Source organism: Theropithecus gelada, chromosome 11, assembly GCF_003255815.1.
Source record: "Theropithecus gelada isolate Dixy chromosome 11, Tgel_1.0, whole genome shotgun sequence".
Lineage (NCBI taxonomy): Eukaryota > Metazoa > Chordata > Mammalia > Primates > Cercopithecidae > Theropithecus > Theropithecus gelada.
The window spans coordinates 91,254,644-91,268,223 of NC_037679.1; the positions used below are offsets into that span (position 1 = coordinate 91,254,644).

Genomic DNA, 13,580 nt, shown 5'->3' on the forward strand with positions numbered 1-13,580 from the left:
GGACAGCCCACGTGGGTCCCTCGTGTCAGCGTGGGACTCTAGAGCGACCTTTCAGAGGGAAGATGGTCAACACATTTGTGTTGCTCTGAGAGCTAATTTTTTATTTATTGTTTTTGAGACAGAGTTTCCCTCTTGTTGCTCAGGCTGGAGTGCAATGGCATAATCTCAGCTCACCACAGCCTCCACCTCCCAGGTTCAAGCCATTCTCCTGCCTCAGCCGTCCAAGTAGCTGGGATTATAGGCACCTGCCACCACACCCGGCTAATTTTGTATTTTTACAAAATACAAGACAAATAAAAGAGATGGGGTTTCTCCATGTTGGTCAGGCTGGTCTTGAACTCCTGACCTCAGGTGATCCACCCATCTTGGCCTCCCAAAGTGCTGGAATTACAGGCGCGAGCCACCACGCCTGGCCGAGAGCCTCATTTTTAACATTAGCTCAAGGTTAATCCCGACAACTCTCAGCCAAAATCATGACAGGTGCCACTGTGTCTGTCTGGGAGTACTTTTCATAGTTTTACTGAGGCTTCATTGCCAGCGGCCATCCTGACCTTCAGGCCATGAAAGTGACAGGCCCGGCCGGGCGCGGTGGCTCAAGCCTGTAATCCCAGCACTTTGGGAGGCCGAGGCGGGTGGATCACGAGGTCAGGAGATCGAGACTATCCTGGCTAACATGGTGAAACCCCGTCTCTACTAAAAATACAAAAAACTAGCCAGGCGTGGTGGCGGGCGCCTGTAGTCTCAGCTACTTGGGAGGCTGAGGCGGGAGAACGGCGTGAACCTGGGAGGCGGAGTTTGCAGTGAGCCGAGATCACGCCACTGCATTCCAGCCTGGGAGCACAGCGAGACTCCGTCTCAAAAAAAAAAAAAAAAAAAAAAAGAAAGTGACAGGCCCTAAAGTCTCCAGTCTGGGCGTGTGCTTGAGCTTTGACACCCAGGCTGCCTGGCGCAGAGACCACGTGCTCGGGGAGGAAGGTTGTGTCCGCTGGGGGACTCCTTTCCTCACACAGAGCATCAGTGATCAGCTCTGGAAGGAGGCTCAGGGTGGTGAGCGCGCAGTCCCTCTGGTCCTCTGGTGCAGTCCCTCGGGCCCTCCGAGCCCCGGCCTAGGCCGCCCTCTGCTTGTGCTCTTCCTGTGGGGGAAAGAGAACGGCTCAGCACCACACACTCCTTCCCCTCATTGTCTGCGGGACCCTGGGCTCCGCCCGGAACGCTGAGGACAGGAAGCCCCGCGCAGCAGAAGCCCGGCCCTGGCTCTGCTGACCCTCCCTGGGGCCATGCATTTCCACCACTGACGCCCGGGGGGCTCCCTGTCCTTGGGCCAGAACCTCGAGGACAACTTGTATGACCCTCTTTCCTCGTTTCCTCTTTTGTGCACGCGTGGAGAAACCCTCAGAGGGTTTCGTGCCGGACACTGGCCCTCACCTTGATGGACTCCTCCAGCTGGGACAGGGCCTCCTCGTACCGAGGAACCAGGGCCTGCAGCAGCTTGCTGGAGAGCTCGTGCCGCCGCAACTCAGGCACCCCAGCTTCAGTCAGCATCTGGAGGAACCTCCTCTCCTGGAGAGAAGCTCATGGTGGAAGGGGGTTCTTGGGCCAGCCCCTCGTCACCCTCAGGCAGCAGAAACTCCCAAGACCCTCGCAGCCTCACCTGCACTCTCAGGAGAAGCGTGAAGGCCTGTCCCGTTTTCCCAGCACGGGCCGTCCTCCCAGCCCTGAAATCAAACGCGGCTATCTCCAGCCTGGCCCCTGAGCCTTCAGGGGTCTGACGGAACGACGGCTTCTCTCCACACCAACCCCACCCACACCAGGCAGGACGGTCCCACATACAACACCCAGGAGCTCACAAAGCCCCAGACCCCCCAATGGCGGCTGCGCCGCACTCACCGGTGCACATAGGTTCTCAGGTACTGGGGGGCGTCATAGTTCACCACCAGCTCCACACCCCGCACATCGATGCCTCGGGCGGTGGCATCCGTGCTGATGAGCCTGCCGGGACACACAGCATCGTGGGCCTGCTGTGCCAGGAGCAGGGGCCGTCGCAGCACCGGCCCTGTGGGGGGCAGCTCAGGCCTTTCTGGGAAGTGGCTGCCATGGATCCAGGGCACAGGAAGCCGATTTGCAGAAGGAAGCACCCTTTAGAGGGCCCCAAGCTGACCGTGGAGTGGCACCCCACCCCACAGAGGCCCGCCCCTGCCCCGGGACTCACAGCTGGATCTTCCCCTGTTCAAACTGTTTCAGGATCCTCCTCCTCTGGCCAGGGCCATAGCGCGAGGAGAACTCAGCCACGTCCACACCCCCAAAAGCCTGCACCAGCAAGAAGAGCCTAGGTAGAGAGAAGGCTGCAGCCACGTGATGCTGGGACTAGAGGCTGCCTCTGCCATCCCCGCCCAGCTGGGGCCTCACCTGTGGGAGTTCTCTCGGGAGTTAGTGAAGCAGAGAACCCTCGAGAAGCCCATCTCCAGGACCAGGTGCAGGACAACCAGCGGCTTAGAGCTGAGGCTGCAGGGCACGTAGTGGTGCTACAGGGACAGCAGGGGGTGGGGATGGAGGTGGGGGTTGGTTAGGGACCCCAGGCTCCTGGCGCAACCCTCTGCCCAGCCAGTATCCCACTCACCGTGAGCCCAACAGGGAAGGCATACTTCCCCGAGTCCCCGTCCCCGTCTGTATCTTCCAGGCCCCTGTGTGCCAGCCCTGTGGAGAAAAGCCGGGGCTGATGGAGGCCCAGCTGCTGCAGCTTTTCGGGGTTCTGGGTCAGAGTAGCCGAGAAGAGCAGCTTCTGCAGGGGCATCTGCGGACAGCAGGTACTGGAAGAGAAGGGGGTGTTGCTAGCACTGTGTCAGCGGCTGCCTCGAGACTCCAGGGAATGGGATTCTTCACACTACCCACTGTAGAGACTACCGTGGACCAGGGGCAAGGTGAGTCCAGCTCACAGAACAGAACGATGCGGTTCTGTGCACCAGAGCTCAAGCCAGCCTTGTCTCTTGGCACTAAGAAAGGAGAGCTATACGCAGAGGCCTCTGCTCAGGGGATGCCAGCACCTGGGCGTGCTGCTGGATACCTGGCGGCTGTCACAGCCTGGGCCTGTCTTCGCTGAAGCAAGGCACAGGGGTCCGCGGGGTCCTCACTCTGGAAGGCAGCCGCCACCACTCGTGGCAGCCAGGACTGATGCATGCTGTCAATCATCCGGTCAGCCTCGTCAATGACCTGCGGGAGGCAGGGAGCCCGGGACTGGGTGGCACGGCCCTGAGCTCAAAGCCCAGGCCTCTGGGGTGGGGACTTACCAGGAAGCGGAGCTGCTGGAGGTTGAATCCTGGGGTCTGGTCGATGTGGTCCACCAGGCGGCCAGGAGTGGCTACCACGATGTCAGCCAAGCAGCGGTACCCGTCAGCGCTACAGACCAAAGGGCGGCTCGAGAGAAGGAAGCTTTCTCGAGGGCTTCCGCACAGCAAGACGCTGCCTCACCCCATAGTCCCAACTCCACCCTGCGTGGGAAGGGGGCAGACGGGAGCTCCTCCTCTTCACGGGAACCAGGCGGTTAAACTTGGCGGCCCCCTCCTCTGCTCCTGTGGTGCCTTAGGCCACCGGCAAGGCTGAGCAAGGACACCTCGAAAACCCCACACCCTGACACAACCTACGTTTTCTGGACGAGGCTCTCCTGCTCCTTGGCCAGAGACTTCTGTCCCGTAATCAGGGAGACTCTCAGAGGTGTGGCATCCGTGTAGATGTTGAAAACTTTGCTCACCTGCAGGAGAAGTCTGTCACCAGCCTGGAGATAGCTGGTGTTCCCCCACTGCAGCAAAAAGGACCCCAGATCTAGTCTGGGTCACCCAGGGGCTGACCGCCGTGCACTAAGCAAGGAAGCAGAGGCTGGCGGTGCCACACTCCAGGTCTAGGGTCCGCGTACCTGCTGGGCCAGCTCCTTGGTGGGCAGCACGACCAGGGCACGGATGTGGCAGACCACTCTGGACAGCAGGGCCTGAGGAGGAAGGAGCTCCTGTGTCAGCAAGGCTATTACCTGCCCTCTGCACTCGCGCTATAGAGGAAGGGGACCCTCACACAGACCTGCACCACAGGGATGACGAAGGCCAGTGTCTTCCCACTGCCTGTCGGGGCAGAAACACAGAGGTCGCTAGGCCGGTAGCCGCCTCTGCCCACCAGAAACCCACACGCCGCGCTCTCCAGGAGGGCAGGAATCACAGCTGCCTGGACTGGACGAAGAAAGGCGAGAGAGAAGTCACATGTTTATGCCTGGGCCTGCCGCTTCCCTGCCTGTGACCTCTGGGCTGGGCCGCTCTGCTGGAGGCCTGGGAACCACTCCCCCGAGGAATGGCACCAGGGCCCAGAGGAACACCAGCCTCAGGAGAACCATGAGCTTGAGAGTGCTGAGACCACACTTGGCACCGATGTGGCAGGGACGCCTGACCCATGGCCACGCACAGCCTTTTGTGTGGGTGCCCAGGGAGGTGTTCCCTCAGCTGCCTGCCCGGGGCTGGGGCACCTGGAAAGTAGGACGAGATGCCATGTGCCCGCAGCTGCTTCTGCAGGTCAGGGTGGACCTCAGGGATGTCCTCGATAGGAACCAGATCTTCGTTGACGTTCTTTCTGACACAGCTGGGCTCAGCCAGCCACCTTGGCAGGAAAGGCTGGACCTGCCATCAAAAAGAGAGCCCAGGTGAGCACCTTCCAGGCTCTCACACAGAAGCAGCCCAGGGTGGCAGAGGCTGGGGGAGGCAGGCCGGGGAAACCTCTTCTGTAGTCTCCAGCTCCTCCTCAGCCCCAGGATGCACTTTTCATGCAGCCTTCACAGAAGTTCAACAGCAAAAGTAGACACCACTTACTGAGCAAACTCACCCGTAGTCTCCCATCAACCCACAGTGGCACCCACCCTTCCGCAGCCAGGAGGCCCTGTGACCTGGCGCTCGCCTGCCCCAGCCACGCCGGCGTCCCTGCCTCGAGGCCTGTGCCTGGCATCCCCAACCCTCAACTTTGACCTGACTTCAAGTCTTCGCATCCCAGCTCAAAGAAAACCTTCTCCACCCGCCCTACCTAAGGTGCCCAAGCACTCTGCCAAACTTCTCCTTTTCTTCACCTGTCTCACCAGAGATCTCTACCGAAAACCACCCGTGCTAAGCAAAAACACCAAGGACCAGGGGCTTGCGGAATGGCCTCTGACTTGCTCCTGAGGCGGTGAGCGCACAGCAGGAGACCCCCGCACGTTCACGCAAGCACATCCTGCAGGAGAACTGGCGCGGCGCGGCGGGATGGCAGGGGCAAGCCTAGCAGAAAAAACGGGATTTCCGCACATGCAGGATCCAGACTCCTAGGGAATGAAACTGCAGGCCTGGCAGTGAGGCGCGTCTGTGACCCGGGAGCATTCGCTCAACGATGCCTTCCGGGGCGACCGCCACACTTAAGAATCTGCGCAGCCTCCCCTCCCACGCCGACCACCCTTCCGACAGCCGCTGCTCACCTTCGGCGCCTTCCTCCTCCCGAACCCCCCCAGCACCAGGCCGGGGACCAGGGGTCCGTCTGGGGCCGCCTCGGCGCTGGCGCTGCGCTCCCCCGGCGCCTTCTCGCTGCTCCCTGAGCTGGGCTCCCCCGGCGCATCCTCGCTGCTCCCTGAGCTGGGCTCCCCCGGCGCATCCTCGCTGCTTTCTGCGAGGCAGACACCTACCCGGCAGCGCGTCAGCACCGAGTCGCCGGCGCCCCGGAGGGAGCCCGCTCGCCCCGCGACCCACCTGCGCCCGCGTCCTCGCCGTCCGCCTTCCGTCGCTTTCCCTGCCGCGCCTCCGGGCTGCCCGACTCCGCGCCGTTCAGCCGCCGCCGCCGCCGAGGCCGCCGTCGCTTCCTGGTCGCCGGCTCTGTCGGTGCAGCCGCCTCGGTCGGCGCGGGCTCCCGCTGCTGCTGCCGTTCGCGGGCCCGGCTCTGCAGCCGCTCGAGCAGCGCGCGGGCCCGGCCGTGGGCCCCGGCCTCCGCGCCCTCCGGCCCCGCCGCAGCTGCCGCCTCGGGGCCCTGGTACCGCGCGACGTAGAACAGCGACATGGCCAGCGGCACGCCTGGGGCTCGGGCTCGGCGCGCGGCGATGACGTCGGCGGCACGCCTGGGACTCGGGCTCGGCGCGAAAGATGGGGTTTGGGTACGGCGCGTAGAGATGACGTCAGATTCTACGCGCAGTGGTGACGTCAAGGGAGCGCCGGCGGCTGGGTACCGCGTTTTGCCGTGTTGGCGGCGGCATGGAGCGGGAGCCGGGCGCCGCGGGCGTTCGCCGGGCGCTGGGCCGCAGGCTGGAGGCGGTACTGGCCAGCCGGAGTGAGGCCAACGCCGTGTTCGACATCCTGGCCGTGCTGCAGGTGGGCCCGGCGGCGTCGCAGGGCCGGGGTCGCGGCCCGGGAGCGGGACTTGAACGGGGGGCTGCGGCGGCAGGGCCCTAGGAGGTTCAGAGATGGCGTTGGAGGGTCAGGGTGGGAGGCGTGTGGATCACGGGTCGGGGGTGACGGGGCTGGCGCCCCGAGGGGGAAGGGAGCAGGGGTGGGGGGCGGCCGAGGCAGGGGCGAAGGTGACAGTTCCCGGCTGGGCACCCCGCCGCCGCCTCTCCTGCAGTCTGAGGACCAGGAGGAGATCCAGGAAGCAGTCCGCACGTGCAGCCGTCTTTTTGGGGCCTTGCTGGAGCGGGGAGAGCTGTTTGTGGGCCAGCTGCCTTCTGAGGAGATGGTCATGACAGGTGAGCCCTGGAGGGCCCCGGGGCTGCTCTTCTTTTTCCGTGGGTCGGAGGGAGGTTTGTCACCGTGGGATGAGCGCCCCCAACCCTGTCACAGACCGTGCAGGCTGGTGGGAGGACACACCAAGCTCCCGCGGAGGATGGATGCAGGGGTGATATGGATACTATGTAGCTGGGTTTAGATGAACATTGGACGAGGTACGACTTTTTGTCTGTGTGTTTTGCACCCATTTTGTAATTTTATGTTGATTGTGACATGGTCACTTAAACTCGGAACTTCCTTTATGTCCCCATTCTGGGGACATGGGGTCTTGGAGTAAAGTGAGGAGATGTGGATCTTGCCCCTGGCAGCTTGTGTGAGGCAGTCTTGGGGTAGGAGCTGCTCTTCCTGTTTGCAGGGCTCAGGGAACCTGCAGGTCCCAGCACAGGTCTGGGGGCCATAGCGACCTGTTTGCACCTGTGGAGGCTGAGTAGAAGACAGTGGGAGGGTGGAGCCAGGCCTGAGACTTTGGGCGGGGCCCAAAGTGGCATATGTGGGCTGAGCCCCCTAACCTGTCTGCAGGGTGCCGGGGAGCCGCATGGAAGTACAAGGTGTGGACGAGATACTGCTATCACTGACCGCCTTAACCTGTCTGCAGGGTCCCGGGGAGCCGCACGGAAGTACAAAGTATGGATGAGACATCGCTATCACAGCTGCGGTAACCGCTTGGGAGAGCTTCTGGGCCACCCCTCCTTTCAGGTCAAGGTGGGTCATTGGGCCGCACTCATCCGTGTCCATCTCCTGCACTGCCACTCCCAGGCTATCCACAAATCAGAGGTCTGGGGCTCCCACAATTGTCCAGGGAAAGCTGCTTCCTTTCTTTGGCTCATGGGAGCGTCACCTTGCGGGCGTTCAGCCCCGTTTACAAACATGGCTATCAAGTCTTGTACTGAATATTGAAGAGGCAGAACCCGCGTTCACCTCCAGAGGCATCGACGGGCATCTCTGTTGCATACAGCACACACATCAAGCCTCGTGCCAGTCCACAGCTGTGTTTGCTCAGCCCACACTGTGGTCTGCAGCCATGGGAATGCATTGCGAGCTTTTTTAAAATCTGTATTGAGGAATAAGTGATGCACAGTTTACCATTTAAAATTGACAAGTTAGCGTTTGTTACTGTGTTCACAGTTGTGCAGTGGTTACCACTATCCCAGAACATCTTCATCGCCCCAAAAAGAAATCCTGTACCAGTTAACATCGCTGCCATATCCCACCCCGTTCCACACCAACCCCCAGACACCCACTCATCTAGTTTCTGGGTCAGTGGGTTTGCTTTCTCTAGACGCTCGTCACAAGGGGGAGCATGTGGTATGTGGCTTCCACTTGTCGGTGTGTTCGAGGCTGGTTCCTCCCTGCGGCTGAGCGGCGTCCCGTCGTGCAGCACGCGCCCGTCAGCTGCGCGTGCGTTGCTGGGCATTTGGGTCGTTTCCACCTGTGGCTGTTAAGAACAGTGGACTGTGAACGTTCGTGTACAAACTTTTGTGTGAACATGTTTGTTTTGCTTGAATGTGCCTCATCAGTGGAATTACAGGGCCACACGACAGTTCTGTTTCTAATGTCTGAGGAACTGCAAGACTGTTTTCCACAGTAGCTGCGCCATCTTACACTCCCGCTGGGGGAGTATGAGCGTTCCATACTCCACGTCTTTGCCGACGCATCTGTCTCTAGTTATAGTCGAATTGCAGACTTGTAAAAGCTGGGGAGATACTACATGAAAATAACCAGCGTCCTGCTTTTCACAAAGAAATAATCAGTTCTGTCAACACTGGGGTCTAAGTTTGTTCATAGCTGTAATTGGCTGGAGGGAGAGTCAGGGACAGCTCTGAGACAGGCGCCTGCTCCTGTCATCCCACACGTGGCTCTTTTGCTTTGTGGTGTCATCTGCCTGGGACCTGAAAGTACTGAGTTTGCCACCCTGAGATGAGAGCTTCTGAGCCTGAATCTGAGTTGGGCAGCATTCTGGCGTCACACCCCTGTTTTCACAGCTGTGCCCAAGGGTTATGGTGGCATTCCTGTGATACAGGTGATGAGAGAGCAGTCAGGTGGCCATAAAGCAGACCTGGGCTGTGTGCCTTTCCCTGGCCAGACTCTCTCGAGCACTGGATTTCTTTAACTCAAGATCTTGTCATGCCCACGTCGTGGGTGGGACACGGAAGCCCGGAGTGCCATCTGGTGGCGTGTGGAACAAGAGAAGGCCAGGACGCCCTTTTCTCAGCTCTGGGCCTGGTTGTGAGGGGCTCCCTGACTGGGCCGAGCTCTGGGCCCATCTGGGGTGAGGACATCACAGTCCCCCTGCACTGCCCCTTCCCAGGAGCTGGCCCTCAGTGCACTCATGAAGTTCGTGCAGCTGGAAGGAGCACATCCCCTGGAGAAGCCCAAGTGGGAAGGCAACTACCTGTTTCCCCGAGAGCTCTTCAAGGTGAGGGCCTGGCTGGGGGGTCCCAGAGGGCCCGGCTGCCTGGCCAGAGCCCAGGGTGGCCCTGTAGTCGGGGCGGGGCCTGCTGAGCTGAGCCTGGCTGTTGGCTGGTACCCTCCTGCGGCTCCTGTGCATGTGGGGTGCCTCTCATGGCCCACCCAACCAGGAGGAGGCTGAGTAGGGGCCTTGGTGGGGTGGGGCTGCCTGCCTGGGCTGTGCTGGCCTGTGCTGGGCCGGACAGGGCTGCTCACTGGTCCTTGCCCCCAGTTGGTGGTGGGAGGCCTGCTTTCTCCTGAGGAGGACCAGAGCCTGCTCCTGTCCCAGTTCCGGGAGTACCTGGACTATGACGACACCCGCTACCACACCATGCAGGCGGCCGTGGAGGCCGTGGCCCGGGTCACTGGCCAGCACCCCGAGGTGAGCGACGGGGCCTGTCACCAGCATCATGCTGGTGCCTCCCGGGGAGGCAGGGGCTGGGGGGTGGCATCCAGGCGCTCAGGCACTCAGGTCCGGCTCCGCAGGTGCCCCTCGCCTTCTGGAACAACACCTTCACACTACTGTCTGCCGTGAGCCTGCCCCGCCAGGAGCCCACCGTCTCCAGCTTCTATGTGAAGCGCACGGGTGAGGGTACTGAGGGCCAGGGGCGGACAGGGCTGGGCCTTGGTCTGCCTCCCCCGCGGGTCAGGTGACCTTTGTTCTCGCTTTCCCTGTAGAGCTGTGGGACACCTGGAAGGTTGCTCACCTGAAGGTGAGTGGCCTCCGGAGAGCCGGGCACCCTCCTGGGCTTGCAGGGTGCGTGTGGGGTGTGTGTGAGACCCCGTGCAGGCTGCCGCCTTCCTCACGAGGAAACTCCCAGGGTACAGTTGGCAGCTCGCACGGCCACCGGGTCACTCAAAGAAGTGTGGGAGGTGACAAGGCCTGTGAACTCGGGGCCCTCCTTTGGGTCAGAGGCCACCACCGCCTCTCGGAATCTGAAGGCTCTGGTGCCATCCGTGGGCCCCGCGGGCTGTGTTGGGCGCAGCCCCCCTCTTGGCCCTCGTCTTGCCAAGGCTTCTTTCCTGGCTGTTCTGAGACCCCAGCCTTGAGGGCGAGGTGCTCCTGACTTGAATGGTGACAGTTAGAGGGAGGGCGGGGTCAGAAGAGTGGAGAGCGGGCTTGCGTTGGCTCAGGGCTGGGCTTCGGTGTGCCCTGGCCGCTGCCTGGGCTCTGGGTCTGGGGTCAGGAGCGCAGCAAGTACAGTCTGGACCCTGTTGCAGGAACACAGGAAGGCTTTCCAGACTATGTGGCTCAGCTTCCTCAAGCACAAGGTAGGGGCCAGGCTGGTTGGTGAGGGCGGGGGCAGCACCTGGGTGTCCCCAAGGGTGGAGGCCTCACCCTGACCTGCCGGCCCTCGCCCAGCTGCCCCTCAGCCTCTACAAGAAGGTGCTGCTGATCACGCACGACGCCATCCTGCCGCAGCTGGCCCAGCCCACGCTCATGATCGACTTCCTCACCCGCGCCTGTGACCTCGGTGAGTGCGGCTGCCTGGTTCACACCACACCCCAACCCCCCTCGGTGAGTGCGGCTGCCTCACTCACACGCCGCCACCTCACTCACGCCAGGAGCAGCGCCTCCCATACCCCCAACCCCCCAATTCCTACCCCACAGCACCTCTTCCCCAACCCTGCAGCCTCCACCCCCTACTCCCCTGCCCTGCATGTGGTCTCCAGCTTTGTGTCCGTGGGGGCTGTGGGAGGGGACAGCAGGGGCAGGGTCACACTCCACAGCTTACGCTCAGCGTGGGCAGGGAGTGGGGTGGGAGCGAGGTCACTGCAGCTCCAGCGTGTGTGTGTCTGTCTGCAGGTGGGGCCCTCAGCCTCTTGGCCTTGAATGGGCTGTTCATCTTGATTCACAAACACAACCTGTGAGTGTCTCCAGGGGTGCAGGTCTTCCCCGTCTGTCCAGCCCTGCTTACCTGTCCCCTTCCCACCCTGCCCCACGGGGTCCCCGCTCTTCTCACAGGCCGTGGCATTGGAGCCCCTGGGCGGGAGGAAGGGGTGCCGAGTGAGACCCTGGCCTTGGAGGCCTCAGTTCCCGGGCCCTGCTCCATCCACTGCTCCTTCCCCGCCGGCCCACAGGGAGTACCCCGACTTCTACCGGAAGCTCTACGGCCTTCTGGACCCTTCCGTCTTTCACGTCAAGTACCGGGCCCGTTTCTTCCACCTGGCCGACCTCTTTCTGTCCTCTTCGTGAGTACCAGAGCACCTGGCTCTGCCCCGCTCTGTGCTTCTGCAGCCTGGGGCCAGGGGAGGGTGGTGGGGGCTAGCAGTCCAGGCCCTGTCTCACAACCACTGCCCTGCCCAGCCACCTCCCTGCCTACCTGGTGGCCGCCTTCGCCAAGCGCCTGGCCCGCCTGGCCCTGACGGCTCCCCCCGAGGCCCTGCTCATGGTCCTGCCTTTCATCTGTAACCTGCTGCGCCGGCACCCCGCCTGCCGGGTCCTCGTGCACCGCCCACACGGCCCTGGTGAGTCGCGGGGCTCTCGGAGGCTGGGCTGGACCTGTGGCAGGGGTGCCTGGTTCCCTGGAGAGGTGGACAGCAAATGAGGGTCCGCTTCTCATTCCTAGAGCTGGACGCCGACCCCTACGACCCCGGAGAGAAGGACCCAGCCCAGAGCCGGGCCTTGGAGAGCTCCCTGTGGGAGCTTCAGGTGAGGGTGCTGCTGCCACACCTTGGGGCCTCCTGAGCCATCCTTTGGCCCCTTAGAAAGCCCAGCTCCCCATGCCACCTCCCGCATAGCCTCGTGCCGTGTCCCCCACTGGCCACCAGGGTTTGTGGGTGCTTGGTGCTTGGCCTTCTTCCTTGGCTCTGCCCCCACCCCGCCCACTCTGGTTAGGAGCACAGGGAGGTGGTGGCTGGGGGCACAGGGCGGGGGCCTGGGGTAGCTGCCCCTTGACAGCCCTGCTACCCCAGGCCCTCCAGCGCCACTACCATCCTGAGGTGTCCAAAGCCGCCAGCGTCATCAACCAGGCCTTATCCGTGCCCGAGGTCAGCATTGCGCCGCTGCTGGAACTCACGGCCTATGAGGTATGGGACTGGGGCCAGGGTGCGAGGGCCTGGGCCCCAGGGCGCTGAGCCAAGCCTGAGAGCCACCGTCCTTTGTCCTTTGCAGATCTTTGAGCGGGACCTGAAGAAGAAGGGGTCCGAGCCAGTGCCGCTGGAGTTTATCCCAGCCCAGGGACTGCTGGGACGGCCGGGGGAACTTTGTGCCCAGCACTTCACACTCAGCTGACACCGGCCCACCTGTGAATAAATGATTTTGCAGGAGAGCGGCTCGGAGTGTGGACAGGGGCGGCTGGATGCCTCTGCCAGTCCGAGAGCCTCACATCCACCTGAGCCCACCAGGCACATGGCAAAGCGAGGCCCCTGCCTCCTCCGCAGCCTGGGACGGCATGGTGGGGAACCTGAGGCGTGGTCTTTCCCAGGGCCTCTGGCCCACCAGTGTCACGGGTCACCCAGCCTCCCTCACTCCCCGGGCCGCAGTGACCTCACTGTTGCAGAGCTCGGGGCCTCTGCTGAGGTTACAATCCAGACACCTGGGAGGGAGCTGGGGGGTTCTCTCTGCCTGGGTCAGTTGTGGCGGGAGGTGGGTGTGGTGGTATGTACAGGTATGTATGATGTGTGTGGGAGTGGGGGGGTGGTGGTGTGAGTAGGGGGTCCGTGTGACTGGGGGGACTTTGGTTGTGAGTAGGGGGTGTTTGTGTGAATGGGGGGGTTGGTGTCAGTGGGGGATGACGTGAGTCGGGGGTTTCTGTGTCAACGTCCCACCCTGGTTGTGTCCTGCTGATCCCGCCTTTGTTCTGGGAGTCCCGTGAGGCCCCGGGTGGATGCTGCATAGAGTTACAGGCAGTACCTGGGCCCCTCTGGAGTTTCCCCCCATTGGGAGGCCCTGGTCCAGCTGTAGCGGAGTTTTCCCGCCGTGGGAGGCCCTGGTCCAGCTGCAGCGGAGTTTTCCCGCCATGGGAGGCCCTGGTCCAGTTGTAGCACAGCCTTGTTATTGGGGTGTTTATATTCAGGGGACCCAATTTGTACCAAACAAACCAGGTTTTCTGTCTACACGGGGACCCCCAGTTTCCTTTTCAGTGTGTTTATTCGAGGACAGAGAGTGGCACAGGGCACTGGAACGGAGCTTGGTGGGCATGGGCGTGGGCGTGGCTGGGGAGGGTGGGGAGTGCCTCGGCTCCCACTTGAGGGGGGCACCCTGTTGGCCCAGCATTGGCTGGGAAACCTCCGTGTGCCCAGCGGGGGTTTGGGGAGCAGAGTGACGGTGGAGATGGTGCCCTTGCTCCCAGCATCCCCCGGCTGCTTCCCTCTGCCCCAGCGGGCTCCTCAAGTGAACCAGCTCCTGCCCCAGGGCCTTCACAC

At 62.3% G+C, this 13,580-nt stretch overlaps 2 protein-coding genes across 3 annotated transcripts; one reads left to right on the top strand and one right to left on the bottom strand.

The window, feature by feature from the left end:
• Positions 1-882: 882 nt before the first annotated feature.
• On the bottom strand, positions 883-6,078 carry DDX51 (DEAD-box helicase 51). Of its 2 annotated transcripts, none has more exons than XM_025402328.1 (15): positions 5,742-6,078; positions 5,474-5,658; positions 4,502-4,652; positions 4,066-4,211; positions 3,908-3,979; positions 3,639-3,745; positions 3,285-3,393; positions 3,062-3,207; positions 2,618-2,807; positions 2,407-2,522; positions 2,210-2,326; positions 1,888-1,989; positions 1,652-1,715; positions 1,426-1,560; positions 883-1,133 (listed from the first exon to the last, which is right to left on the bottom strand). In XM_025402328.1, the coding sequence occupies exons 1-15, from the start codon at positions 6,043-6,045 to the stop codon at positions 1,107-1,109; spliced, it is 1,971 nt and encodes a 656-aa protein (XP_025258113.1). In that variant the 5' UTR covers positions 6,046-6,078; the 3' UTR covers positions 883-1,106. The 2 variants fall into 2 exon arrangements, with proteins under 2 accessions (XP_025258113.1, XP_025258112.1); XM_025402327.1 differs by having other exon boundaries at positions 5,474-5,673; positions 5,742-6,067.
• A 103-nt stretch (positions 6,079-6,181) lies between these two features.
• NOC4L (nucleolar complex associated 4 homolog) lies at positions 6,182-12,470 on the top strand. Its single transcript, XM_025402454.1, has 15 exons — positions 6,182-6,353; positions 6,604-6,724; positions 7,360-7,466; positions 9,073-9,180; positions 9,445-9,594; positions 9,699-9,798; positions 9,891-9,925; positions 10,434-10,484; positions 10,576-10,687; positions 11,020-11,080; positions 11,295-11,405; positions 11,521-11,681; positions 11,783-11,865; positions 12,129-12,242; positions 12,328-12,470. Exons 1-15 carry the CDS (start codon positions 6,237-6,239, stop codon positions 12,445-12,447), a joined length of 1,551 nt encoding a protein of 516 aa, XP_025258239.1. The 5' UTR covers positions 6,182-6,236; the 3' UTR covers positions 12,448-12,470.
• The last annotated feature ends 1,110 nt before the right edge of the window (positions 12,471-13,580 follow it).